Genomic DNA, 26,985 nt, shown 5'->3' with positions numbered 1-26,985 from the left:
AATTATAAAATATCTTCCATAACTATTAAATACTCAATAGTTCTACATTTAGAAATACTAAAAGAAACTTAATAAATGACTGAGTCAAAATTGAGGACATTGAGAAAGAGTTTGAAATGCTTGTCGTTGACTTTCCTTTCTTTTAGTATTTAGAATATTGTACAATATGTGGTTATATGATACTCAAATTTAGTGGTGTTTAGTGCCTGTAATATCCAGAAAAAATATAGTGTTTTTTTACAAAAACAAAAAACAAATTCAAAAACAAAAAACAAATTTATCTTTTTTTTTTTTGATAATTCTAAATTACACCTATGTTACAGAAGCAATATACAACTCCCATAGCATTATGGGATATAGAAATTCTTCTTGAAGAGAAGAAAAAAATAGTGGCTAAAGGAATCATTTTCCTTAATTAGTCTAACCTTCTGATAGCAATTTAATTTAATCAGGTAAAGTGTTTGTTTTCTTTGCCATTTGCGCAGTTCAGTCATGTTCCGATGGTCTTGTGTCAAAAGTCTTTCCATCCATTTTATAAGAGGCAGCTTCGTACACGGTGGGCCTGAGCATTCAGAGCACACCTTACAGTTTAGTACAGATGCAACGTCAATATATGAGCCACCAAAGTCAATATAAAAAGAAGCAGAGACGTTGAAGGTAGTGAGGCAGAGTCCACATACGTCCTGGTGTGTTCGGATCTTCCATGCCCGTGGACAAGGGACTCCACTGTTATATATCCATTTATGACGCGTACCAGTGGAGGAGGGGGTGCAACAGTGGTGCTGAAAGACAAGAAAGCAACGACTAATAAACATCTATCTGAGTTCATATAAGTGCACAACAACAGAACTGGGTTGTGGCCCAGTCTACATAAGTAATTTGACAAGGAGGAAAACTTGGGTATTGCAAAAATGATTTGTGAAACTGGGGACTGTTCAAGTGTTTTAAAAAATGCTCAAATAGTTGAGAAGTTTAAAACACCAAATTCAATGAATAAAAACATTTTAAAAAGTTAAAGAGGTAGAGTGACGAAGGTTTAATTTATCAAGTTTTATAGCCTCAGAAAAATCCACCACACCATAAATTCACTTACCGTGCAGCAGAATCCTCACACTCAGTCTACAGCTCGATTTAGGGTCAGGTGAGGTTTAAATATGTGTTCACAGGACGTGAATTTACAGTTTGGCAAATTAGTTTCACCCGAGTGAATGTGATACAATAATAGAAAAAGACTTAATGCTGTTGTGCTACTGAGAGGTGAGAACATTGGCTTGGTTAATACCCCATTAAAGTTTTATGAAGAAGGCCTCTCATTGCACTTCATGTGGGATCTTGCATATACACAGCTTTTATCAGAAAAATACAATACTAGTATTAACATTTTGAAATATTTGAAGGTGGCAGTACAATGATATACATCTGAAAGTTATTCTGTCAAAACTAGCTCAGATTAATTAAACCACTGCTTATCCCCAGACTATTATTGTTACTGCTATTAATATTCCAAATGTGTGTTTATAAACTTGTTGTTTTTTTAAGGAGCTTAAATGAATAATTCTGCCAAATGATTTTATATTAATATATTTGAAAAATGTTGTCAATGACTCAAATGTTGTCAGTGACTCTTTCTTAAAGTTTCTAGAAATCATCAGCTTTAATCATACTGCATCTGCCAAAATCACTAGACACAAGCATTCTTATAGAGATGTAAAGAATGCAACATTTTGGATGTTACAGGGTAGGTCGGGTCTGTGAAACTTGATTCTTCTTCTTCTGAACCACTACTGTTGGCTGAAAAAACAAGGGAATATATTTTTTGTTTAAAAAAGAAGAAATCTAGAAGCCAGTCTGTGCCTCCAGCACAATGACACCTTTAAGGGATCCAGGACCAATTAAATTAGTTTTACTGAGACATGCAGTGGTGTAGCAGGAGATGGGTGCTGGAGAGCACCCAGCAGTCAGTGGTGCAGAGACCTGGGAAAGAGTTGGGAGGCAAATACAGGAGTATAGTCTTTAGTCAGTGAGTCAAACCTACTGAGAATTCACATTAAATCATTTCAGCTTTGTTTTTCATGTCCATACTTTGAAACCAGCACAGTTATGATTGGGACAAGCCATTTATAACAAACTGGCAGGTTTGGTTGTGACTGGCCGATGACAAAGGTGTAGAAATGTCTGTTTCAGGTAAGGTGATATTAATGTCCAATGGAAATGGCACTGTGTGGTTCAAGGAATTTGATGTGGAGGCCAGCTTTTTAAGGACAACTAGGTAGGCAGTGAGGTAGGCTGACCCAAACTTGAAATTTAACTTGAGCATTTAAGCAGCATGAAATTGAAATACTCATTTCAGAATCTGTGGCTTTATTTATGAGTCACTTTTAGCACTGGCATATGTTTTTCATTAATGATATGTATTCATACCTAATTGGTCTTGGTTTTGTTATTTGGATAGATTTTTAAGGTTAAATTCAAAGTAGTAATTCTTTTTAGGCCAGATGATATCATTTTCCAAAACAGCAGGCCTGTTTTTCTTTGTTTCTTGTTTTAACCTGCATCAGGAGGCCTTGCTGTACTGCAGCCAAATCAAGCAGATAGCCTGTAATGGACCCCAAAGAACACAGCATGCAGCACCAAATTTAAAAAAAAAATAAAAAGGTGAAAGGTACTATATATTTGCTGGAAAGGAAAATGTGTCTTGGCTGTACATTTATATTCTCCTCTTCTAGGATTGTTGTACCTTTTGTGTGTGCATGCGTTTCTATTCCCTTGTAGTACGCACCTGAACATGAAGATATAGAAATGCTCCCATTTTCCATCAAGCCCATGGTTAATTGTATAGTTATCATTTTTTCTGGTCTCATAAAAAAAAAAAAAAAATAGGCAAAATCTGTACTCACTTCCAAATAGGGCCATGTGCAATTGTGTGTAAAAATAAATATATAAAACCAGAACATTAGCTTTACATATTGTATGTTTTCAATGGCTTCTGAAGGCAGTCATAACTAAGACATTCTTTACTCTCAATAGTATATACAGTACAATAAAAAAGGTATAGTTAGATTTGCTTGTAAAAGGTGTGTTTTTATTTTAACCTGAAATCTAACATGAATCACTCACTGCATGTCACATCCGTGTAAAAAATAAATACACATTACACTGTGCAGTTAAGCAAACTGCTTCTTGATTGAAAATGAAAACCAGCTTTTTTCTGTTTAAATGTTTTCTTCAAGTAGTATAAATGGTTTATTTTTTTGAAGACCATTTACTCCACCTGTAGAGGTGACACAGATGATAACTCAACAGCTGACTGGCACAGTTGTAAAAATTCTTATTCACTTCCACAGGGATGGCTGAGATTTATGGCTAGAAAAGTGCACCAAGCTTTCCTGGTAAACTCAACCGGAACAGCTTTGCAAAATCTCCCCCAGGAGTCCCAGGAACTGGCTCGTTAGACTTGATATCTGTTTTACCTTTTATCTTTACCTCTCAGATTGCACAGCTTCTTCTTCTTAGCGTGTGCTGTTCTTGCGCAGCCAAGCAACTGCTGAATCAACAGCTGTGTGTAAAGCACGGAGTCCACCCGGGAAACTTGTCAGCGGGCAGTCCTCCACAACATGAAGCATTGTCTGTTTCTCCCCACATGAGCAGAGTGGGCTGTCTACGAGGCCCCAGTCGTAAAGACACGCTGCACACCGACCGTGACCAGTACGGTAGCGATTGAGTAAAGTCCAATCTTGGCATGGCAGGTCAAAGCAGGGCAGGCGGTCTGTTGGGTCAGCAATGAGGAATTGGTTGCGAGTGTCGCTCTGGAACCACTCCTCTTGCCACTGGGTTGTTGATGACCAATCAGGGTCAGGAAGTGACAGCCAGACTGGACGTCTAGATTCCAGACGCACCTTTGGTACATGGAGGATAAAGTCATGCAATGGCAGTGCCAGGTTATCCTGGATCTTGTTGACGATTTTGACCACTGCACAGATTGCACAGCTCAAGCTTTGCTAACACAAACACTGAGTGTTTGTTTTGAGTGTGCATGTGTAGAGGAAAGCAGGTAAAAGAGTAAACATCAGATTGGTTTTGACTGAAAAAGAAACAATAGTGCAATGAATGTGTCGTGTGGTACAGCATGTGCTTTATTGTGTACCCAATGACCAGACCTACCTACCTTATTGTATTTGAAACCCTGTTATAAGGTAGACATTTAAAATGTAGCCTTCATTTTCATATCACATAAGCATCTATCGGATGATTACCTTTCTTCGATCCGGACCCACAAGTCATTGAACTGGCGAAGCCTCTTCTTATTTTGCTTCCTGCGTTTCTTCTTGTACTTGCGGTCCACTTTCTCGAGCAGGTCTAGGTTGTCCGGAAGCAGCATGTGGGGCAGCAGCTCGTCCTCCTGGTCCTGCTCGTGACGGAAGGGCTCCAATTGAGGCTCCTGCTCCAGCTCCTGGGCAGTGGAGTAGCGGGTAAAGAGCGGAGAGGAGGGCGACTTCTGACTGTTCTCACTGAGCAAAACAAACAGATAAGGCTGTGAGGTCCTATGTGGTAAAGACTATAGATTTCATATCTCACTGATGAAGATACACTACCTGTTGGTATTATGTGTTACGAAATATTTTACAATACAAAATATATTTTTACAAAATATTTTTTAATACAAAAGTTATCCATGGCTGAGTGAACAGCTACATATGTAAATATTTTCCTCCATGTGTGCTTTGTTTCTGTATTTGCCCATATCGACTTTTTCATTAAAAAGTATATTAATTGAAATAGGAACTACCATCAAACAATTTGTTCAACAGACACCAAACATAAATATGTACACCTGTATGTATCTTCTATGAATGTTTCCAAACAGTCAAAAGGCTTAATTTGGTTTTCACCCAGGATCAACCAATATGTTTTTTTTCTGTATCTTAAGCATTGCCTGGTTAATGGTCATCTCTCTGAATTACAGATAAAATAGCAGCAAGCAATACCACGCACATGTTCTCTTGAATAAGTATGGTAGCTTCTTCTAATGTAATACACTTAGCTTTTATCTTTCTGCAAATTGCACTTTGAATGTTGTTTTAATATCAATAACATTCCAAGAATGTAAAATTACTGCTGTAAAAATGTAGGCAATTATATTCAGCCAAAATCCCAAATCTTGATATATGTTTTTACTGGGAAACAGCACAGCCTTAAGCCCCCCAGTGTCTCTTTCAATTAGGGGTTGCATTTATTTAGGATTTTGCAAAGCCTGGTCATAAAACATGCTCGCACGCACGCACGCACACACACACACACACACACACTCACACACACACACACCCTGCGTGTGGTTTCCTTAGCGGCAGTAAGATTTAAATGATATCTGGAGACGAGACTATCAACTTCTTTCAGTCTCAATGTTATTGCCATGCGTCCCTATCAATCTCTATCTACCCACACCGGAATCAAGGGTCATACTGGAGACAAGAAGACGTGACCGAACTTAATACTAGGCTGAGGGTAGATGCAGATTCTTATCAACCGGCGGCAGACAAGAGAGTGATTGACAAAAGCTTCATAGCAGACAGATAGAAAGCAAAGGGTGATGTTGGAGGCTGTTTTTCTTTTTTTTAATTTTACCTGCACGATATCTGATTTGTAAGCACACAGGGGGTGAACAAAAACTAACTAACTTTTGGTTTTGCTGGAGAAACATTTGTTTTCATCTAAAAATGCAACACAGGTTTCACTAATATTTTAACACTTTAGACAAACAGTAGTTTTCACTAAAAGCTACTTTCGTAGTTCTTTTATTAAAGTGGACCTATCGAACTGGTACATTGAAATTTCGTTCTGTTTGATATTTTATTTTTAAACACTGAAACTCAGAATCAATTATTGTAAGGTGACATTGGTTTTATGTTGGGAAATATTTTTAAGAAAAATAAAAAACTGAAATATCTTGCTTGCATAAGTATTCAACCCCTGTGCTGTGGAAGCTCCCAGTTTGCACCGATGAAAGAAACTGCCCTAACGAGGACACAATTACCTTACCATTGGCCTCCACCTGTGAACCATTAAAGTTGTTGTCACATTTTCTGGACAAAAACCACACTCTTGAAGGATCACTGGTAAGGCTGTGAATCTGAAGGAAAATGAAGACCAAAGAGCATTCTACAGAAGTTAAAGATAAAGTAATACATATGCATAGATTAGGCAAAGGGTACAAAATAATATGCAAGTGTTTGGATATCCCAGTGAGCACAGTTGGATCAATAATCAGGAAGTGGAAGCTGCATCACACCACCCAGGCACTGCCAAGAAAAGGCCGTCCCTCAAAACTCAGCGCTCAAACAAGTAGGAGACTTGTGAGAGAAGCCACAGAGAGGCAAACAATCACTTTGAAGGAGCTACAGAGTTCAGTGGCTGGGAGTGGAGTAATGGTGCATCAGGCAATCATATTAAGAGCTCTGCATAACACTGGCCTGTATGGGAGGGTGGCAAGAAAGAAGCCATTACTCAAAAAGTACTATCTGAAAGCACGTCTGGAGTTTGCCAGAAAGCATGAGAGTGACCCAGCTGCGATGTGGGAAAAGGTTTTGTGGTCAGATGAGACCAAGATAGAGCTTTTTGGCCAAAACTCAAAGCACTATGTGTGGCGCAAACCTAACACTGCCCATGCCTCAAGACACACCATCCTTACAGTGAAGTATGGTGGTGGCAGCATCATACTGGGGGGATGCTTCTCATCAGCAGGGACTGGGCATCTTGTTACAATTGAAGGAAGAATGGATGGAGCAAAATATAGGAAAATACTGCAAGAGAATCTGCTTCAGCCTGCTAAAAAACTGAAGTTTGGGAGGAAATTCACCTTTCAGCAGGACAATGATCCCAAGCACAAGGCCAAAGCAACAATGGAGTGGCTCAAGAACAAAAAGGTGAATGTCCTACAGTGGCCCAGTCAAAGTCTTGATCTCAATCCCATTGAGAATCTATGGCACTGTGGCAGGCTGGCGAGTGGATAGAGGCCCAGAGACAGACTGCAGTTCAAAAAAATAACTATTTTATTATAAATAAACAAAAATAAAGTGCACAAGGGCAAAATAACAGATACTCAAACACAAATAAAGCAAAAACAAAACTCACAAAAATAAAGTTTCCAGGCTGGGCAATGCCTTCACTGGATTTAGAAAATTCAAAAACCACAAAACAAACACCAACCTGCTTCCTCAGCTCCCTCTCCCAAATGAGAAGCAGAGGCCTCCTTTTATATCAGGTGGCTGGGCGCTGATTGATCGTTAATCAACCTAATCAACTAATCAACCCCAGCCACCTGAACATAATAAACCCAGGCAGGTAGGGGAAGTTAACCCCATCCCTGCCAATTTAAAAAGGGCAGAGCTTTGCTCTGCCACACACCTCCCCCCATGTACAACGTACACCGGCCGCAATCGGCCAACTCCCCCCTTCCCCCCACCCCCCCCCCCTCCCCCCCAAGAGTCCAATTATGTCCCTTGGGTGGGCTGTTATGGTGGGTGGTGGTGGGCGGGGTTGATGTCGGAGCCCCCAAGCCTTCTTTGGTTGAGGGGGCCCCGAATCTCCAAGGTAGCACGGCGACGGCGGCCCGGCTCCCTCTGGTGGCGGAGGCGGCGACGGCGGCCCGGCTCCCTCTGGTGGCGGAGGCGGCGACTCCCTCTGGTGGCGGAGGCGGCGACGGCGGCCCGGCTCCCTCTGGTGGCGGAGGCGGCGGCCCGGCTCCCTCTGGTGGCGGAGGCGGCGACGGCGGCCCGGCTCCCTCTGGTGGCGGAGGCGGCGGCCCGGCTCCCTCTGGTGGCGGAGGCGGCGGCGGCCCGGCTCCCTCTGGTGGCGGAGGCGGCGGCCCGGCTCCCTCTGGTGGCGGAGGCGGCGGCGGCCCGGCTCCCTCTGGTGGCGGAGGCGGCGGCCGGCCGGCTCCCTCTGGTGGCGGAGGCGGCGGCCCGGCTCCCTCTGGTGGCGGAGGCGGCGACGGCGGCCCGGCTCCCTCTGGTGGGAGAGGCGGCGAGTAGGCGGCGGCCCGGCTCCCTCTGGTGGCGGAGGCGGCGGCCCGGCTCCCTCTGGTGGCGGAGGCGGCGGCCCGGCTCCCTCTGGTGGCGGAGGCGGCGGCCCGGCTCCCTCTGGTGGCGGAGGCGGCGGCCCGGCTCCCTCTGGTGGCGGAGGCGCGGCGGCCCCCTCTCCCTCTGGTGGCGGAGGCGGCGGCCCGGCTCCCTCTGGTGGCGGAGGCGGCGGCCCGGCTCCCTCTGGTGGCGGAGGCGGCGGCCCGGCTCCCTCTGGTGGTGGCGGAGGCGGCCCCTCCCTCTCGGGCTCTGAGAGCGGCGGCGGCTCCTCCCTCTCGGGCTCTGAGAGCGGCGGCGGCTCCTCCCTCTCGGGCTCTGGCGGCGGCAGATCCTCCTCCCTCTCTGGCTCTGGGAGCGACGGCAGCTCCTCACCCCTCTCTGGCTCTGGGAGCGACGGCAGATCCTCCTCCCTCTCTGGCTCTGGGAGCGACGGCAGCTCCTCACTCCTCTCTGGCTCTGGGAGTGACGGAGGCTCCTCCTCCCTCTCTGGCTCTGGGAGCGACAGCAGATCCTCCTCCCTCTCTGGCTCTGGGAGCGACGGCAGCTCCTCCTCCCTCTCTGGCTCTGGGAGCGACGGCAGCTCCTCACCCCTCTCTGGCTCTGGGAGCGACGGCAGCTCCTCACCCCTCTCTGGCTCTGGGAGCGACGGCAGATCCTCCTCCCTCTCTGGCTCTGGGAGCGACGGCAGATCCTCCTCCCTCTCTGGCTCTGGGAGCGACGGCAGATCCTCCTCCCTCTCTGGCTCTGGGAGTGACGGAGGCTCCTCCTCCCTCTCTGGCTCTGGGAGCGACGGCAGATCCTCCTCCCTCTCTGGCTCTGGGAGCGACGGCAGCTCCTCACTCCTCTCTGGCTCTGGGAGCGACGGCAATCCTCCTCCCTCTCTGGCTCTGGGAGCGACGGCAGATCCTCCTCCCTCTCTGGCTCTGGGAGCGACGGCAGCTCCTCACCCCTCTCTGGCTCTGGGAGCGACGGCAGCTCCTCACCCCTCTCTGGCTCTGGGAGCGACGGCAGATCCTCACCCTCTCTGGCTCTGGGAGCGACGGCAGATCCTCCTCCCTCTCTGGCTCTGGGAGTGACGGAGGCTCCTCCTCCCTCTCTGGCTCTGGGAGCGACAGCAGCTCCTCACCCCTCTCTGGCTCTGGGAGCGACGGCGGCTCCTCACCCCTCTCTGGCTCTGGGGACGACGGCGGCTCCTCGCCCCTCTCTGGCTCTGGGAGCGACGGCGGCTCCTCGCCCCTCTCTGGCTCTGGGAGCGACGGCAGCCCCTCGCCCCTCTCTGGCTCCCGGGAAGGCGGCTCACCTCTCTTTATTGGAGTGACCGGTGGATCTCCCATGTCTACCGCCAGGTAATTAACCACCATGAGGGCAACCTCTGGGAAGGAGGCCGGGTGGTGCTGTTCCTCCCACTGTTCCCACCTCTCCCCATCTCGACGCCACAGCGTGTTGATAACTATGGGGAGATCGTGGACGAGGTCTGCCTCAGGGTGCATCAACCAGTCCCAGATCTCCTGGGACGGTGGTGAAGGTGGTGGTGCTGGAGGTAGTGGGGTGGCCCCTGATGCCCGGGGTGAACACGGCACCTCTTCCTGGGCCTGGTTGTAGGGGCATCCTGCCCAGTTGTGGCCGTCCTCCTCACACCGGCCACACCAGTTTGCCGGTGGCACGTCTGGGCAGGACCGCCAACGATGGTCCTCCTTCCCGCACCAGGAACACCAGGGGAAGAGGCTGGCCGGGTCCTCCAGCGGTGGCTGCAGCAGCTTACATTTCTTCAGCTGCTGCTTGTCCTGCCTTTTCCACTGTCTGCTCTTCTTTCCCATTTTTTTTTTTTCAAAAAAATAAATAAAAATAAATACTGCTCTGAGCCTCTAGGTGGCGCTATCCCACTTCTGACACCAAATGTGGCAGGCTGGCGAGTGGATAGAGGCCCAGAGACAGACTGCAGTTCAAAAAAATAACTATTTTATTATAAATAAACAAAAATAAAGTGCACAAGGGCAAAATAACAGATACTCAAACACAAATAAAGCAAAAACAAAACTCACAAAAATAAAGTTTCCAGGCTGGGCAATGCCTTCACTGGATTTAGAAAATTCAAAAAAACCACAAAAAAAACACCAACCTGCTTCCTCAGCTCCCTCTCCCAAATGAGAAGCAGAGGCCTCCTTTTATATCAGGTGGCTGGGCGCTGATTGATCGTTAATCAACCTAATCAACTAATCAACCCCAGCCACCTGAACATAATAAACCCAGGCAGGTAGGGGAAGTTAACCCCATCCCTGCCAATTTAAAAGGGCAGAGCTTTGCTCTGCCACAGGCACTATTTGAAAATTGCGGTCCACAAGCGTCATCCAACCAACCTGAACAACCTGGAGCAAATCTGCCAAGAAGAATGGGCCAAAATCACTCCAACACTGTGTGCAAAGCTGGTACATACTTACCCCAAAAGACTTAAAGCTGTTATTGCTGCGAAAGGTGGCTCTACCAAATATTAATGTGTGGGGGTTGAATACTTATGCAAGGAAGATATTTCAGTTTTTTATTTTTCTTAAAAATATTTCCCAACATAAAACCAGTGTCACCTTACAATAATTGATTTTGAGTTTAAGTGTTTAAAAAAAAAAAACATATCGAACAAAACAAAATTTCAATGTACCAGTTGTAATTCAGTAATATGAGAGAATTGGTCAGGGGTCTGAATACTTTTGCAAGGCACTGTGTGTGTGTGTGTGTGTGTGTGTGTGTGTGTGTGTGTGTATATATATATTATATATATATATATATATATATATATATATATATATATATATATATAGTTTTAGTTTTAGTTATATTATAGTTTTAGTTTTCAATTTATCTCTCTTATAAGAGATCTATAATATAAAAATTTTTATATAAATAAAAACTAAAAGCTCTTAAAATATACTGTATTTGTTTTAACTTGAAACCAGCAAAAACTACTTTTCAACCTGCATACAAAGTTAAAATCCGGTAGCCCTACCAGCTTCAAACCAATACTGAAAAGCATTGTTGAAATTTCAAATACAGATGGTAGTTTTATTGAAATAAATGGAAACAGCCTGTGCCTAGAATCGTCTGCAATAAACTCACACTTGTATATTTATGAAAACTATGTTAATGCCAGAAAAAACATTTACATTGATCATACTGGCTGTTTTAAAAAGCATGCTCTGTTCTCGCTCTTCAATGTTTAGAGAGATGCTGTACAACACACTGTCTCTAAAATACTGACCTCACTTTGCAAATAACATAGTTTGCATCCTGGTACATTGTCTGTTTATTTTCTCCTTGGTTTTAAAAAAGAACCATTACGTGATTTGTGGATCACCAGCTATTTCAAGAAAATAAAATGCAATTACTGTTTGAGTGCCATGACTGTTACTGGGGCAACAAATATAAAGAGGATGCATTTATAATAAATCAAGAATAAGTACCGTAGTTGATGTACTAATTTGACTGATTCTTATTTTAGCCTTTTTTTTTTATTAAAAGGAATGACAGATTCACTGTGTTAAAAAGGTGTTGGGAAATGTTATAATATTTGCAGTCAACCCATTTTTCACAATAATCTGAGCATAACTTAACATCTGTTTTGGATCTGTGGTAAAATTACACAAACTATGGTTGCGCTTATTTTGGAAAAAGATTTCCATTTGAAATACAGTTGGAAAATTAAGAAAGAAATACCATGCAGACCTCGGGATGAAGCTGGTTATTGTCTGAAAAGCATGTGTAAAGCCTTATGCCAGTTTAAGTGATAAAATATGGTCTGCCAATTTTACAGAGCAAAATGTAATAAATAACTAATCTGTGGTACAAGAAGTCAAAAAGGCAGCCTTTAACAACCATCACCAAATGCTGTAAATTAAGTAAAAAATGACTATAATGGTCACTGGGAGACGCTGAGACGCTTATCCAGTTTCCTAGACAATCAACAATCACAGAAGTAACTTCAGTCAACCAAAATCTGTTGATAAGGAAGTAAAGCCAGATTTATTGTAGAAAATGATTGCACTGATAAATACAATTGGTTTCTATTATCTATGACCCTGTCCACCAAGACTCTGAGCTCTGCGGTCCTGCCCGATGAAGACATTGAGAAAGTCATCTTTAAAAGAAGTCTGCATTAATACATTTACTCTGACTGCTAATCCAGCATGGAGAACAAGTAGTCCCAAGTTATGTTAAGCATGACCTCCACTTGTAAATACAATGTTTGCACTTACTAAAACAAACATACCAATTTCCTGTTAAAAACAGCTGAGACTAGGATAACTGAGCAGGCTTAGTTGACCATTCCAGACCACTGGCAAGGAGAATCATTGGCCAATGATGTCATTAGCAAAACAGATTTGAAAACACTGTGGCTCCAGTGCATTTTCTCAAACAGAAAGAAAGCAGAGTAAGAGATGTGTTTATATTACCTGTTAATGGGTTGCCCTGCGGGGGTATGCTCTACTTCATATCCCTCTCTCCGTAACACATCAATCACTGTGTTGTTGCCCAGGAAGTGACCTGCAATATAAACAGTTCGATTTTCAACCCCCATATGTATCAAGGCATACATATCAGCGTGAATCAGCACAGACTTACCAACAAAATACAATTATATTGTTGATTACTTCTTATTTGGCTTTTATGACATTTTAGTCTTTATCTTTAAATGACAAAACAACAACAACAACAACAACAACAATAAAAACAATAAAAAAGCAAGGTTGCTTTTGATAGTATTGTTGTATTTACCGGTAATGAAGACCTTCATATTAGGGTAACTCAGTTTGAACAAATTTTCAGTTTCTTATTCTACAGTAACCATAAAGAAAGGGAAGCTTTATAAAATATTTGTATTGCAATATTTTACTAGTTTTCATGCAATCTTGTGTTTTCAAGAGTGTCTTGTGAGGTTAATGTACGAGAATAAATTGAACAATGAAATCAGATCAAAGTCAAGTCTGTTTTACCAATTTGAGAATCGGTCAAACACAATCTATTTATGTTTGACCGGTAAGTAATGAGATGTAATAAGACTGCAGTATTTAAAATGTAAAACCATTATCACTGTTTTTTTATTTTTTTTATTTAGTAGTCGCCAGTTATTTTTTGTATTTTCTCCCAATTTAGAATATCCAATTATTTTTAGGTTCAGCTCACCGCCACCACCCCTGCGCTGACTCGGGACCGGCAAAGGCGAACACACCGTCCTTCAAAGCATGTGCCGTCAGGTGACCACTTCTTTTCACACTGCAGACTCACTATGTAGCCACCTCAGAGCTACAGCATTGGAGGACAACGCAGCTCAGGGCAGCTTACAGGCAAGCCTGCAAGCGCCCAGCCAGACTACAGGGGTCGCTGGTGCACGGTGAGCTGACGACACACTGGTCGACCTAACAATTCTTCCGATCACTGGTATCAATAAATCAATATGGTCCTACAAGGTCAGTAGAGTTAAGCCCAGACTTAATAAATCTGCAATCCATCTTCTTGAGTAATGAAGGGCAAGCTGTCCCTGAGAAGCACATCAGCACATCAGCAGCCCAGACAATGGGTGACCCATAATTACCATTGAGTAACATTAAGTCCCAGATCAAACAACCCTGCAGGTGAAAATGGATCCAAAAGCACATAACAGGGAGTAGGCCTCTGTCACCTGCTTCTCTTTTGGGCCTACATACACCCCAGTGACCCTGAAAGAAAAGCCTGCACTCTCAGGCCATGCAAGACTCAGCTTTGATGCACAATTCTCTATTATCCCCACAAAGCTAGGTGAAATGATGCATTGAGGGGTCAGTGTACCATGTCAGGGGTCTCTATTCTTCTCCACTCATTCACAAAGGAAATGGGAGGCCATTGTGTGCAGCAGCTCAGCCATGTACTATATTGGTGTGTAAATAAGAACAAGGCCTTTAATCTATCCATAATAAAGTTTACAAACGAGAGGAGGCCATTCGGTCCATCTTGCTCCTTTGGTTGTTAGTAGCTTATTGGTCTCAGAATCTCATCAAGCAGCTTCTTGAAGGATCCCAGGGTGTCAGCTTCACTTAGGCTTGATAATGTACCGACAGAGCAGCTTTCTAAGTCTGGCCTACCAATTAGGTTTTCTGAGCATGTGCTGGGCTTTTAACGGCAATATTTTCTTTAGTGGAACTGGACTGGAATTGTGAATGGCCTTTTATCTGTACAATTTAATGCTTTTAATTCCTCTACTTATTTTTTCAACAATATGGCCCTACATTATTTAAATTTTAAAGATATATTAAGAGTGACCCTTTCATTATATTACTAACTGTACAAGTCAGGTATCAACATCGGCATTAGTAAATATATCATACATACTGTGACCTGTTCTTTTTAACAAAAGGGAAGCAGGGAAGAACATTACATTAGAATAAAAATGAAACTTACAGCTGATAAAACTGTGGACAGTTTTTGAAAGCTGTACCTACTGAAACTTTCACAGCATTCCTTGGACAGAAAACAGCTAGTCTGACCAATTTCACCCTAAAGAGAATGAGCCTGAAGAAAACAATGGATTGACAAAGCAGCAAACCTGGTGATTTATGGGAGCAGTCTTAATGAGAGAATTTAGGAAGAGAGGACGGACAGAAGGCACAATAAGAAGAGGATAAATGAAAAAAACTTTGGGAAGATGACATCAAAGGAAGGTCCAAAACTGGTCTTATCAAACCTAGCCACTAAGCCAGGACCGGGCGAGGCGGTGAAGCCAAATTAAAGAATAGGACGCTGCAGTTGCTAAACACCCTCTTTGGGGGACGGCACCTGTCTGACAATGCAACTGCTGAACTGTAAACAGGCTTTAAGAAAAACCCTTCCACTGTCAGAAAAGAAAGACACCGTATAGCAATCTAAATTTAAAATAAACACTCCTGGGTGCTTTAATGAAAAATAAAGACACACTGTTAATATTCTGACAGAAAGTGAGAAAGAAACTGTTCACACTATGCCGATAAAGGCAGGAATACAAAGAATTTGCCTGCAAAGTAGTTTCTTGATTTTTTTTAATAAATATTTTATGACTGAGTGATTAAAGTTATTGATTCCTTTTTATATCTAAGACCTCTTCTGGCCCAATATTTTTTAGATAACTGAAGCTTTGAAGTAGTATGAAGCACAGTTTGTAATCCAAGCTATTACTCTGCATGATGCTTGGGCAGCTGACAAACACTTTTGCAGTGGGGGACCCTGTATTTCAGCATCCTAGGTTCCATGCTATGACTATGCCACTTCACTTTGCAACTAATACAGTTTAAATTGCTATTATTCTTGCTTTATTCACACTTAGATCCTGGAGGAAATGCACAACATAACAAGTTATGCAAAGCCAAAACATACCAACTTGACGTTTAATCCAAAGGGCACATTAAGGAATATTCTAAACAAAGTTTGTAGCAAAACGTTTGAAGCCTCCCCAGCACAATAGACAGAGGAAGATACCAATGTATACAGCAAGTGCTTATAGACACAGAAACCACTAAATATATTGTTAGCTTGGTGTATTTAAGAGATTTCTGTAATTAAGCAAAACCAGGCAACCTCCCTTCGTCTTCTGTTCTGTTCAACTCAGGTTAGAATAAACAATGGTAGAAAAGCTATTTTCATTAAAAGTAAACAGTATTCAGGGATCCTTGTAGAGAACAAAAACTCATTTTTCTGACCTGCACTTATGAAGGAGTTGCCAGTCTTACTGCGGGGTGTTTACAACAAAAACAATGAAAATGATTAAAATTATTACTTGAAATTGATTACAATGTATTAACACTTGTATGAATGTGTGTGTGTGTGTGTGTGTGTGTGTGTGTGTGTGTGTGTTTGTGTTTGGGGGGGGGGGGGGTATTTTTCACTTTACGAAAGCTTAATATAGGGTTGGACCTTTTAAATGCTATCCATAGTGGGTATTACTACTCAGCAACATCGCCACAATAACAGAACGTTCAACAGTGATTTTCAGGGTATGCTTGGCAAGAAAAACACAACTCCTTCAGGAAAAACCAACTATAGTATAGAAACAAAGAGATATATGGAAATATAGAAGACATTCCCCAAAGGGGTCTGTGGTCGGGATGTGGTTCATGGAGAAACCAAAGTTGGAGAGATGCTTAGATGAAACCAAGCTGTTCTCCAGATAAATGAAGGTAAAAAAAAAATAAAATTAATGAAATGAGAACAAAAGAGAATAAGAATGTCTATAGCAGGAGTTCCTAAACACTCAAGGCTCAAGCCCTCCCCTCCAACACACTAGCCCCCCCGACGGAGGACCCCCACCAAATGAAACCATAGAAATGTAGTTTCTTTTTATAGTCACACTTTTTAATGTATAATGTTAGCGCAGGTATTGGAAATGAAGATTAGAAATCTGTACTATACTGTAGCTGAAGTCAAGGCAGTAGCTGTTAAATTTAAAATACAGTCTCCCGAAACGCGTAATTATTTGGGAGAGAATATTTCTGTGGGTGTTGCAGGTGGCCCAATCCTGGAAAATGATGATATTAAGTATATTTCATGGTGTGATACTGCTCAATATAAAACCTAAGCAGAAGAGCAACTGGGAAGAAACTGAAGACTTATACTGGGGTAATCAGGAAAATTGCAAACTTAGAAGGGTTATATTGAAGTTGTGCTATTGTGGTATTATTTTATTTGTATTCTCAAAATGAAAAAAAAAAACAGTGAATGTATGTGTTTACTATCATTAGAACCATGCAATTACACAATAATGCATTGCCAAACATTGTTTATATCAAAAGTTATGTTGAGTCTCAATCTTGGACTGAGATATTTTGAATGTCAAACAAAATGTAAATCAAGGCCAGCATGATTGAAAATTTGCACAGGCACCTTGTTCAACGTCTAGAACTTGTCAAGCACCATTGAAATGAATAGGCCCTGGTGGGTTTTGGGTTAAAGTCACAATTTAACATACATGCCAAGCTTCCCCAGGCAGCGGATTAATATAAATTGATCATTTTTCAGTCAGTTTTAATTTAAGTACAGGAGACTCTACAGATCATCTTTGTGAAGGCAGAATTAATCACTAAGTTACACAGCCATACTCTGAATAAACTGCCTTGAATTTCACATCTCCATATTATCCAATTTGCATCTGGTTACCTTTTAACTGATTAAAATGATAACACAGGTAAAAAAAAAAAAATCTTTAAGATAAAAATCTTAAAAGATATATATTGAGTGCTTTATACCACAGTCAATTCAGTTTTTTCATTGCTTCTGAATATAATTAATTCCAAGTTCATTTAATCACCTTATAATGGAAGAAACAGCTATTTAAAATAAACATGCTGGTATATTCCAAAAAAAATTCTTAACAACTATCTGTCTTTAACAAACTGTAAATATTTTTTTTAGGAAGTCTAATATGAAATGTGTACAGTTTAACTTGAGAAATGTCTTTAGTTTTACATACAAGATTGCCTGTTTCAGGAGGTACTCAGGTTGTAAGCATATATATCCAGAGCATATTGAATTCTATTTATTCTCATTCCCGATTGCTATAACAGATATGAGTAAATAAAACCAAAAAGCCCAAAAAGGCATTAATTGAGGCTAATTCTTGCCAATTAATTTCGATATTGTTGGGCTTCCCTAAAAAGGGATTTGGTAACATTATTGAACACTTATATTTTATTTTGAATCAAGGGTTTAGAAATGTTGATTTTTGGCATACCTTTTTCTCGTTAGCCTGAGATAATGCAGACTGCTTGTGACAATTGGGAATGGAAACAGTAGTCTGCTTAACTAATTTGCTCGGTTGACCTGGTGAAAATACCGTGAGATCTGTCTGGAGCCAGAAAATAGCCCTGTGGTTTGTTTTCCTTCAATGGGGAGCCTGCCCAGAGGCAGAGCAAAGTGTCAAGTAATTATCACTGGAATGGGAGCTCAGAGAAGGGTTTATGTTTGCCAGCTAAGTTTAGCTAAATAGTTACCTTTCTTTTTTTTTGTTGAGTCATCTAACAAAGTGTGAAGGCAGTGCAAAATGAAGCTACAAAATGAATTCTCTCCAAGATAAACAGTAAAATCCCCAAAATGTCGAAATAAAAGAATCTATTCAAAACACTTTAACTATGCTTATTTGACCAGGGATACGTGCTATACACCCAGCTCTGTAGTACAGAACCATACATTTCAACATCTTTCCTTTTTGAAATGCCATCAGTATTCCCTATTATTTTTAGGACCATATGTTGTAATTGTTTACTCCATTACTTAAATAACTTAAATGCTTAAAATACCTTGAATTGTATCACTTATGTTTTTCGTCAAAAAATAGGGATTCAATTAAAGACTGGAGTAAACACTTTCAAAATATACTCCCTGGTCTTTGCTGTGCTGTGAAAAGCATGTACAGGTTGACTTTAAAAAATGCTACTCCATTTGGAAAGCAGACTAGTGGCTCTTTCCACTTGGAGTAATACACGTGGCTCTTGTGCCTATCCAGAATATAAACACAGAACAAAAGTGAAGTTGCTCTTGACTTCCTGAAATGCTAGCTTTTTTCTACATGACCTCTTTTGAAGTTAGTTTACAGCAAGACACATCTTCCAATTTTAGGAAATGGTTCCAAATACTTCAATCAACAGCTTAGGATAGTCATAATTAATTACAGCATTCTTTATTCAGGTCTCAAGTATAGGGATGCCTTGAAGAAGCACTGTGGTGATTTTCACACAAGCATCTTCACTTCTTTTTCAATCCATAATATGTGTGAAAATAAATACAAAATAAAAATATTAAAGAAAGTGTTAAAGGATGGGTGGGTGTTTACAAAGAATCAACTTTATAATATGATATAAAAGAATGAATTAGTATGAACAACCCAAGCAGTTTTCACTCAGTTGCTTTGTTGACCTGGAATGAGAATGGTATCAAATTAAAACGTAATCAACTGGTTTTAGCCAGGAGCTTGCCTGCTGAATGTACAGTAGGTGACTACTTACTACTGATTAACTCAGAGCTTGAGCTGCCTGTTTTCACAAGTCAAGTCTTTCACTTGACTGAACTAGTGCCAAACTCCACATCCCTACTCACCGAGTTAACTAAGCTGGCATGTGGAGTGACACCCAGTTCCATCCTGACATGATCTGGGGGTGGGGGGTGGGTGGGCAACGCTGCTTGGCAGCCTTACTGAGCTTTAAACATGATTAACTTCAAATCTGAGCAATTATTCACATAACTCATGATAGTCACCTGTGCTCCCAATATCCCCACAGCTGAATAGGCAGGAGCCAGACAGCAGCAATGTGAGCTCATCTGACTGCTGGATTTTCTTGCTACCAGCAGGAATGTTCGTTGAGGTCCCTTTGATAGGTATTTACTGCACCTCTTTAAAGTACCTCTACAGTTACCGGAATCCTCTAACGAAGAAAACAGAGGACTGAAATAGGGCTGCCCAAAGGCGTCTTTATCTCTCAAATGCAGAATATCATGTGTGGTTTCAGCTTGCTTTTTCATCTACTCTACTACAATCAGCGTTACAATTAAATCTAGTTCTGTTTGGATATGCATAGTTAACATATTGTATGTGCATACATACATAATATCAAAGCAGTATTCAAGAGCTCAGTACCACTGTCTCCTCTTGCACAGTGCAAATACAGTGAAAGCGTTCTGTGCAGGTACCACTGACCTTGCTAACAGTCATCAGGTCACTGAAGGCCATACGTGCATGTATTCCACATACTGTAAATAGTTTTTTTCTGATTGATCTAGATGTGCTATGAAAGCAAATATCTGGACCATCTGTTGTCATATCACAGCTGTGCAAACAAACACAAAATGAAAGATTCCCATCTCTTTATAAACTTCTCTTCATCATAAGCAATCTCACTGTCACAACTAGAAATTCTTACTCGGAATGTACTGTAATTCCTGTCTGGAAGTGAATTAGGAAAAGAGCAATCTTTCACCCAGAGAATGAATTGCAGAATCCTATTGATGTTGCACAAAATCCACCAATGAAACTAGGTTGAAGACTTTGTTGAAAATCTTGCCCAATATATCTGGTAACCTGTTGATAAAACAACCCTGAATTAAGACAGCTGACCTAAACTAGATACGTTACTTACTAAAACAGGGTGTTACAAATAGTTAACTAAAACAAGACCACATAAAGCATCAGGAGTGTACACAGTTGTGTCTAAATTTATACTTTTTGACAGCCCATAATCTTTCAAGCTTGCTGCAATTAAACTTGGCTTCAGGACAGTTCACTGTAATAGTTAGTTAAGTCACCTTTCAAGCAAACATTGTGCCCCATATTGCAATATCTTTGTGTATTGGCAGCCTCATTGCAAGCTGGATATTACATGAAGTAAACAGATTTTATCACCTATAGCTGGGGCTCATGTAATGATACTGCAATTAAAGATCTTGCAATGCACACCCAGTGCACTGTGCTTATGACAAAGTAAACAGCGTTGAGTCGCCTGCTGGCTTGGGGTCCTGGGGATAATGTCAGGTCAAAATGTCAACAACTGCCCTGAGCCAAGGGCCCTTGCCAACTGTGTAAATACATGACTTCTATCAGTTCAACCACCCAACAGCAGCAATAGCTTGTTACCACAGAAGCCAGAGCTGCTTGCCTTGGTGAAAAGGTAGTGTTGATGGGGCAGATGCAGCCCACTGGTAACTCATTTCATCAAGCTTGTAATGACTAAAAATACAAAACAATGCAAACCTGCTTAATAATAATAATAATAATAATAATAATAATAATAATAATAATAATAATAATAATAGCTTAAGATACATTTTTCATACTGTAAAAAAATTTAGTTCTTCAGATACAGGTGTATCCATAAAACAGCAAGATGGTTTATATTGTTAAGGGATACCAAGTAAAGACCATCATCAGTTTCTGTCTAGCACATTTTTGTACCATCACTTTAACGTAAACTTAAAAGGTTCAACTGCAATTAATGAAACTGTATCAGTAGTCTGCTGTAAAACAAAAACAATAAATAAATAAAACAAATAAAAAAGCCCTGTCCATATGCACTCGGGTGACAAGGTGGTATTGATTCAAATAGCACAGGAAAAACAAGAACAAGGGCACTTCTCAATAAAGCATGGAAGTTTGAGTTTTAAAGGTTTAGGAGGCAAAGCCTAATGGGCTCAATTAAAAACAATGAATGTTTTGTTTACTTTTCATGCCTATTATATTTAGGCTGTCATTTTATTTTCCCAAGGTAAAGGTACTTAATAGCTTTTTATTATTTTCTATTTAGCAGTGTCAGAATAAGAGTACTTTATAATACTTTCCAGAAAACAGCTGACATTCAACAACAGCTACTGCTCTGTAATGCCTGGCTGTGTGTTTCTTGACTTTTCAAGTACCTCACAAGTTAGGGATGCAATACAGCATGAAAATAAACCAGGAACCTTTACATTGCTTAACACAAATTCAACTGTATTTAAGTTATGCACCAACTGACAGTCAACTTACTGGTGGTGGCCACCCACTGTCAGACCTCACATTAACCATTTCTCCCTTATCTGTTGCTATAGTTTACTTTATCATGCCAAACTAGCGTGAACATGCCATTGAGTTATGTTTCCCAAAGTACCAAGCTATTTAAAAAAAAATGCCAGTAATAACGTAGTGTTTAAAACCCTCCTATGAATTACACTGCTTCAGGAGAGCAGAGTGTCTGCAATCATTCTCCACAGATGACTAGTATTAGATAATGCATTTTGTGACAAAAGCCAAGGCAAGATATGCTCCTTATTGTAATGCTGACTATAAATAGATCCAATATCAGCCTCATTTTTTCAAATGATTGGTACAGACAGCCACACTTGGAAGCAAAAGAGAATTGCACTTGCTTTCATGTTAACCAGGGATCTTTGATATCCTGTCTGTAAGCCCTTTGTGGGGGGACTCATCACATAAGAAGTTTGCTTGGAATTAATAAGGTTGCATGCAACTGTGCCCCTGGAATCGGAGTTCAAATCCAACTTAGGCTGAAAAAACCACAAGCCATTGAATTTAAATCATTTAAAACGTGCAGCCAGAAAAACATTCCGAGATATCAGATAGAATTGCCAGGGGTGTCATAATGCACAGAAGTCATTCCAGGTCGAAACACTCTCATAGTGAGCTTGTTAAGAATAATGTTTACTTTATTTTGACCCTCTCAAACATTAAAAGTGAACTAGCCCCTGGTGATGACAATATGTGACTAGAAGGAGTGTCTGTGTTGCTGTTATTTTCAATTTACTGTACCTGGGTTGCACGATTTTATGGAGATTAGCACACAAATTTACTAAGGAAATCAGAAATATTACCTGAACGATGTACGTTTCTTTTATGGGTTAGTGTGGGTTGTCTTAGTGAATTAACATTCTGTAGCGGTGCAACAATTAATCGATGCATCGATTATTGATCATCTGTCCTAAAATATTTCCAAGCTTAAATTACATTTTGGTGAATCGATGCATCAAATTAGTACCCAGTTTAAAGTCTCCTGTTGCCAGTTTGCATTAAAATCTTGAGTGTGAGTGCGCTGCTTCTAGTGCTGGTACAGTAGATTAACGTGTTGCTAGGATATACTCTTCAAACCTACATTACGCGTTGGATAAGACAAGTAGGCCATGTATTCATCGGTTTCTAATTTAAAAATTAAGGCAACACATTTTTTTATTACTTATTTATATCTATTAAGTCTACCAATTACCTTTTGTTTCAAAGCATGTTGTGTTTGGATTATATGGCAATATTATAAAAAAAGAAGTTGAATTTAGTATGACAGTTAGCCTACATTAGTCAGGATTACTGAGATTAACTACAATGCTTTGCTTTTGGACATAAAATGTAAACAGTACTGAACAAACATAGTTCAGAAATTACTTCTGTTAAAATATAGTATTATTATTATTATTATTATTATTATTATTATTATTATTATTATTATTATTATTATTATTATTATCACAATGTTAATTTGATTCGGAAGCAAGCATATTCTGTTCAGTTGTTAAACGTAAATCCTTCGTATTTCTTTTTTTTATAATCAGAAGTGTTCTAACTAATATACAAAACAATGTTTTTAGTAATTAGATCTTCTGTTAAAAAAAAAAAAATAATGTTTGTTTATTTTGAAAAATAAAACATCAATGCATCAATTACTGTTTATAAATGTCTATTCGACAAATACGAAATTAGGATGCCGATTGCACCTCTACTTTTAAAACATTTTTAACCCCTAACCTTCTCCCTACCAAAATGACACTAGGCAGAAACTGAAATATAAGTCACCCAGTGACTAGCTCTTATGTGGACTCTGTAGCACCTCACGCAGCATTACTTATGACGTGCATTCCCACAGCAACATGCGGCTGTAATTTTTGATTCAGGAACTTGCACTAAAAATGTATGACCAACGAAAGAGCTGAAACCAAGGAGGAAATCTGTCATTTTAACAGAGGGGAAGGTTGTGGGGTGCTGAGAATCCCCTTGACCCTTCCATGAACCCCAAGCTTGGAAGTGATGGCAAGTGTTAGCCCCCACTGCCACGGGTCTTCTTTTATTAGGAGCCTGGTGCTACAGGTCAGCTCAAAGGCTAGACAGAGAGACAGTGTGACTGCACTCCTGTTTGATTCTAATAGAGCCTGCATTGGGAACTCCACAGGAACCGCTAGTGTTTAATTCCTCTTGCTGTCTCCTGTCCCTCACATTCTTTCTGCTACAGGCTTCCCACTCAGTCCAACCTGTTGCAGCCACTCCTCAGCTGGACTACCCTTTTCAACCCTTGGACAGTCAGACCCATGGAGACATTTAACGGCGTCCACAGTGCAACTAGAATCACAATACCATTTCATAGTTCCATCACCCCAGGTTCTAGTTTTGCATAATGTTATAATACCGATGTGTACAAAGCCAGACAGCATACAGATTGACAGACACGAAAATAGATGAATTAAATGTGTTAAATAGTGCACCAGTAAGGTAGTTAAATATATTTATGTAATCAAATGAGAGACACATTTGCAACACATTAATAAATTGAGAGGACAATGGACTTACTTAATCTGTAGGTACTTTATAAAGTCTTTGAGCAGTGAAAAGGTCTGTTCCAGTATCGAAGATAGCACTCCCTTGTATTAAATTTAAAAGACTTGGCGAAGGGAGACAAAAAAAAAAGACAACCTACGGGCCAATAATGGAATGTTATTGTGTATAAAACTTTCTCTTAAATTGGGTACTGCTGTGTGCCGTTCAGCTTTTCTCAAAGTAAATTCCTGTATACATTTGTGTGTGGGGGGGGGGGGATTAAAGTTTGTGGGTGGCTGCAGCTTATGGCACCACATCAAAGGTGCGACTATTGGACCAAAACCTGTCATTATATACAACATAAACAATCCATGGATTTATTGTGTGGTCTCAAGCCCATTGTTTCCCAGGAGGGGTGTTTACTGTGTGAGTGTGTGTGCACATATGCATGTGTGTTCGATACATTAAAACAGCGAGGAAGCACAATTTAGACCACCTGTCTGGGACATTCCAATTCAAAGTAAATATCAAGTTATGTTGCCAAAAGAACCTGGAATTCAAAGATTATTAATAACTAAAAATCCACATCTGGGTCTGTTTATTTATTTATTTATTTTGGCTCTATACCTCTTGCATATTTTCCTGAATTCTTGTTTTGTTATTTGTTGTTTTTTGTTTTCAAAATCTCTTTTTTTTTTTTTTTTACAACCCACTAAATAAACTGCCATTGATGTTGAACGACCAAAGGGATATGACAAAATGCTAGACCCTGAAGTCAGCTGAATTTAGGTTAGTGACTGATTTGAAGAAATTGTGACTGGCTAACCGAACTTGCTGAAAAATCTTGAAAAAAAAGAACTGTCTTCTTCAATTTAGATGTGACAAGGGAATAAAAATAAACAGCACAACAAATATGAATGCATTATAAATGATTGTTTTTAATTCTGTCTACATACTTACTAGCAAGGTGCAAATCATTGATCTAAGGTTTTGGCTAGCCTGGTCTCGGACTGTGACACCTGTTGCACTGCACACAAAAACATTATTATTGTATTTGTTTTCATTGGTATGCTTTAAGAGAGTGTACTGTAAATTTAAAGTGCACCAAAATAAGGTGGATGCAATCACAGTATGAAAAAAATGACACATGGGATCATTCTTCCGCAGCAGAAGAGATGGACTGTGTGAATTTTTATACATATATATATATATATATATATATATATATATATATATATATATATATATATATTTTTTTTTAAATCAATTACAAAACAGTGCATCAACCCATGAAATCTCAAAAATGCTGTCAATCAATATCACATGTACATCATTATAAAAGTCTGATCGGTACATGTTCCCTATTCTGAAATCGTAATTTTGGAAACAATCACTAAACGTGAAATTATAATTGTACCCACATTTTATAAATCCTCCCAGTATAATGAAAAAACAAAAAAAAAAAAACGGTTACAACTTGGCTAAATCTTAGAATTTTAGTGAACTGTATAAGAATCCGCAGTAATATTTGCTGCTATCAGCAGTAATTGGACCTCATAAATGCAACGTGCTTCAGGGAAATTTTCTTTCGGTACAATGTGAAGGTACAGTTACGCACAAGAGGCCAACCAGTAGAATGTTAGCAGAAGCTGGGAAGAGCTGGTCGCCCTAGCAACCAGTAGCAGCACTCTGAGTCAGTTAAAATGATTGAGGAATATCTGCCGGTGGTTGGCCATTTAAAGTGTTTTTGCTTGGATTGGCGTTTGCTAACAGACTAACAGACGCGGCGTATGGTGGCGGCTCCGGGGTCTACAAAATGCCAGTATTGCTGTATTCTAAACATTTAACAATCTTTTTTTCACAATTGAGAGTAAGTAACAGCGTTCCAAAAAATATTGTGTTACACGTTCCCACGTGTTGCTACAGCTGTTTAAATAACCTGTAATTTTTCTTCTCATTGTTAACATCCTGACAACTTTTTACACTTAAATATGTAAAGTCTGTTTCAAAGCTCTTTTCAAAATGTCTGCTCTAGTGCACTGTAAGAATAGTGTAAGAATTAATTCTCACATTGTCAAACATGTAACAAAGCAATAATGATCTATGATGTGGTACGGAACAGAAAAGCCAGACCGCTTTTTTTTTTTTTTTCACTCTTCCTGCAGTGATTTAGAGGACAGATCTCATACTCCAGTGCAGTAGAGCGGACATTTTGAAAAGACCTTTGAAACAGACTTTAAAGTTGCAAGTGTAAACAGTTGTCAGGATGTTAACAATGAAAATAAAAAATTACAGGTACTTTATTCAAACAGTTGTGGTAACACATGTGGATGTATAACGCTATATTTTTCAGAAACCCACTACTTACTTTTTAAGCCTTATGTTTGGACAACAGTTGTTGGCTCATCTCATTACTTTTCAGCTATCTTTTTTTTGTTGTTGTCTATCTATCAACAGTAGATTTGCTTATTTATAAGTACAATTAAATCTATATCACGGCATAAATCTATTTAATGGCACTAACAATATTAGGTGTCGCATGACAAATGCACAGGAATTCTTAAGGCATTTTTAGTTTCACTCGAGAAGCAGTATTATGTTCCTTACTTGGTGTACCTTATATACCAAATACCTCATTTAAGTATCTTTTGATATTATTTTAGTTTCTGCACTGCTGTCGGCTCATTAATCATTAAAAGATGAAAGTGCACAAAGGGGGAATGTGCCAGTTTTAATACTTGGTTGGAGTTGGATTTAAATAGAGACATTGCAAGACCCCCATGCCTTCAAGCTAAAGGCTTCCTCTCAGTGCTGAACATTATACTGTTCCACTTGATCTGCAAGGCCAGACTGTCAGCCTACAAA

At 40.3% G+C, this 26,985-nt stretch overlaps 1 protein-coding gene across 1 annotated transcript in view; it reads right to left on the bottom strand.

The window, feature by feature from the left end:
• Positions 1–259: 259 nt before the first annotated feature.
• LOC121314474 (metalloprotease TIKI1-like) overlaps positions 260–26,985 on the bottom strand; it is a 72,129-nt gene continuing 45,403 nt past the window's right edge. Inside the window, exons 5-7 of the mRNA XM_041247791.1 lie at positions 12,518–12,608; positions 4,254–4,508; positions 260–782 (exon numbers count right to left, since the gene is read on the bottom strand). Of these exons, the coding sequence (XP_041103725.1) occupies positions 590–782; positions 4,254–4,508; positions 12,518–12,608 (539 nt within the window). The 3' untranslated portion in view covers positions 260–589. The remainder of the gene's footprint in view (positions 783–4,253; positions 4,509–12,517; positions 12,609–26,985) is intronic.

The sequence above is a fragment of the Polyodon spathula genome, chromosome 1 (genome assembly GCF_017654505.1).
Source record: "Polyodon spathula isolate WHYD16114869_AA chromosome 1, ASM1765450v1, whole genome shotgun sequence".
NCBI classification, from domain to species: Eukaryota; Metazoa; Chordata; class Actinopteri; order Acipenseriformes; family Polyodontidae; genus Polyodon; species Polyodon spathula.
The sequence above is the reverse complement of the archived record's forward strand: the minus strand, read 5'-3'. Positions and strand labels throughout refer to the sequence as shown.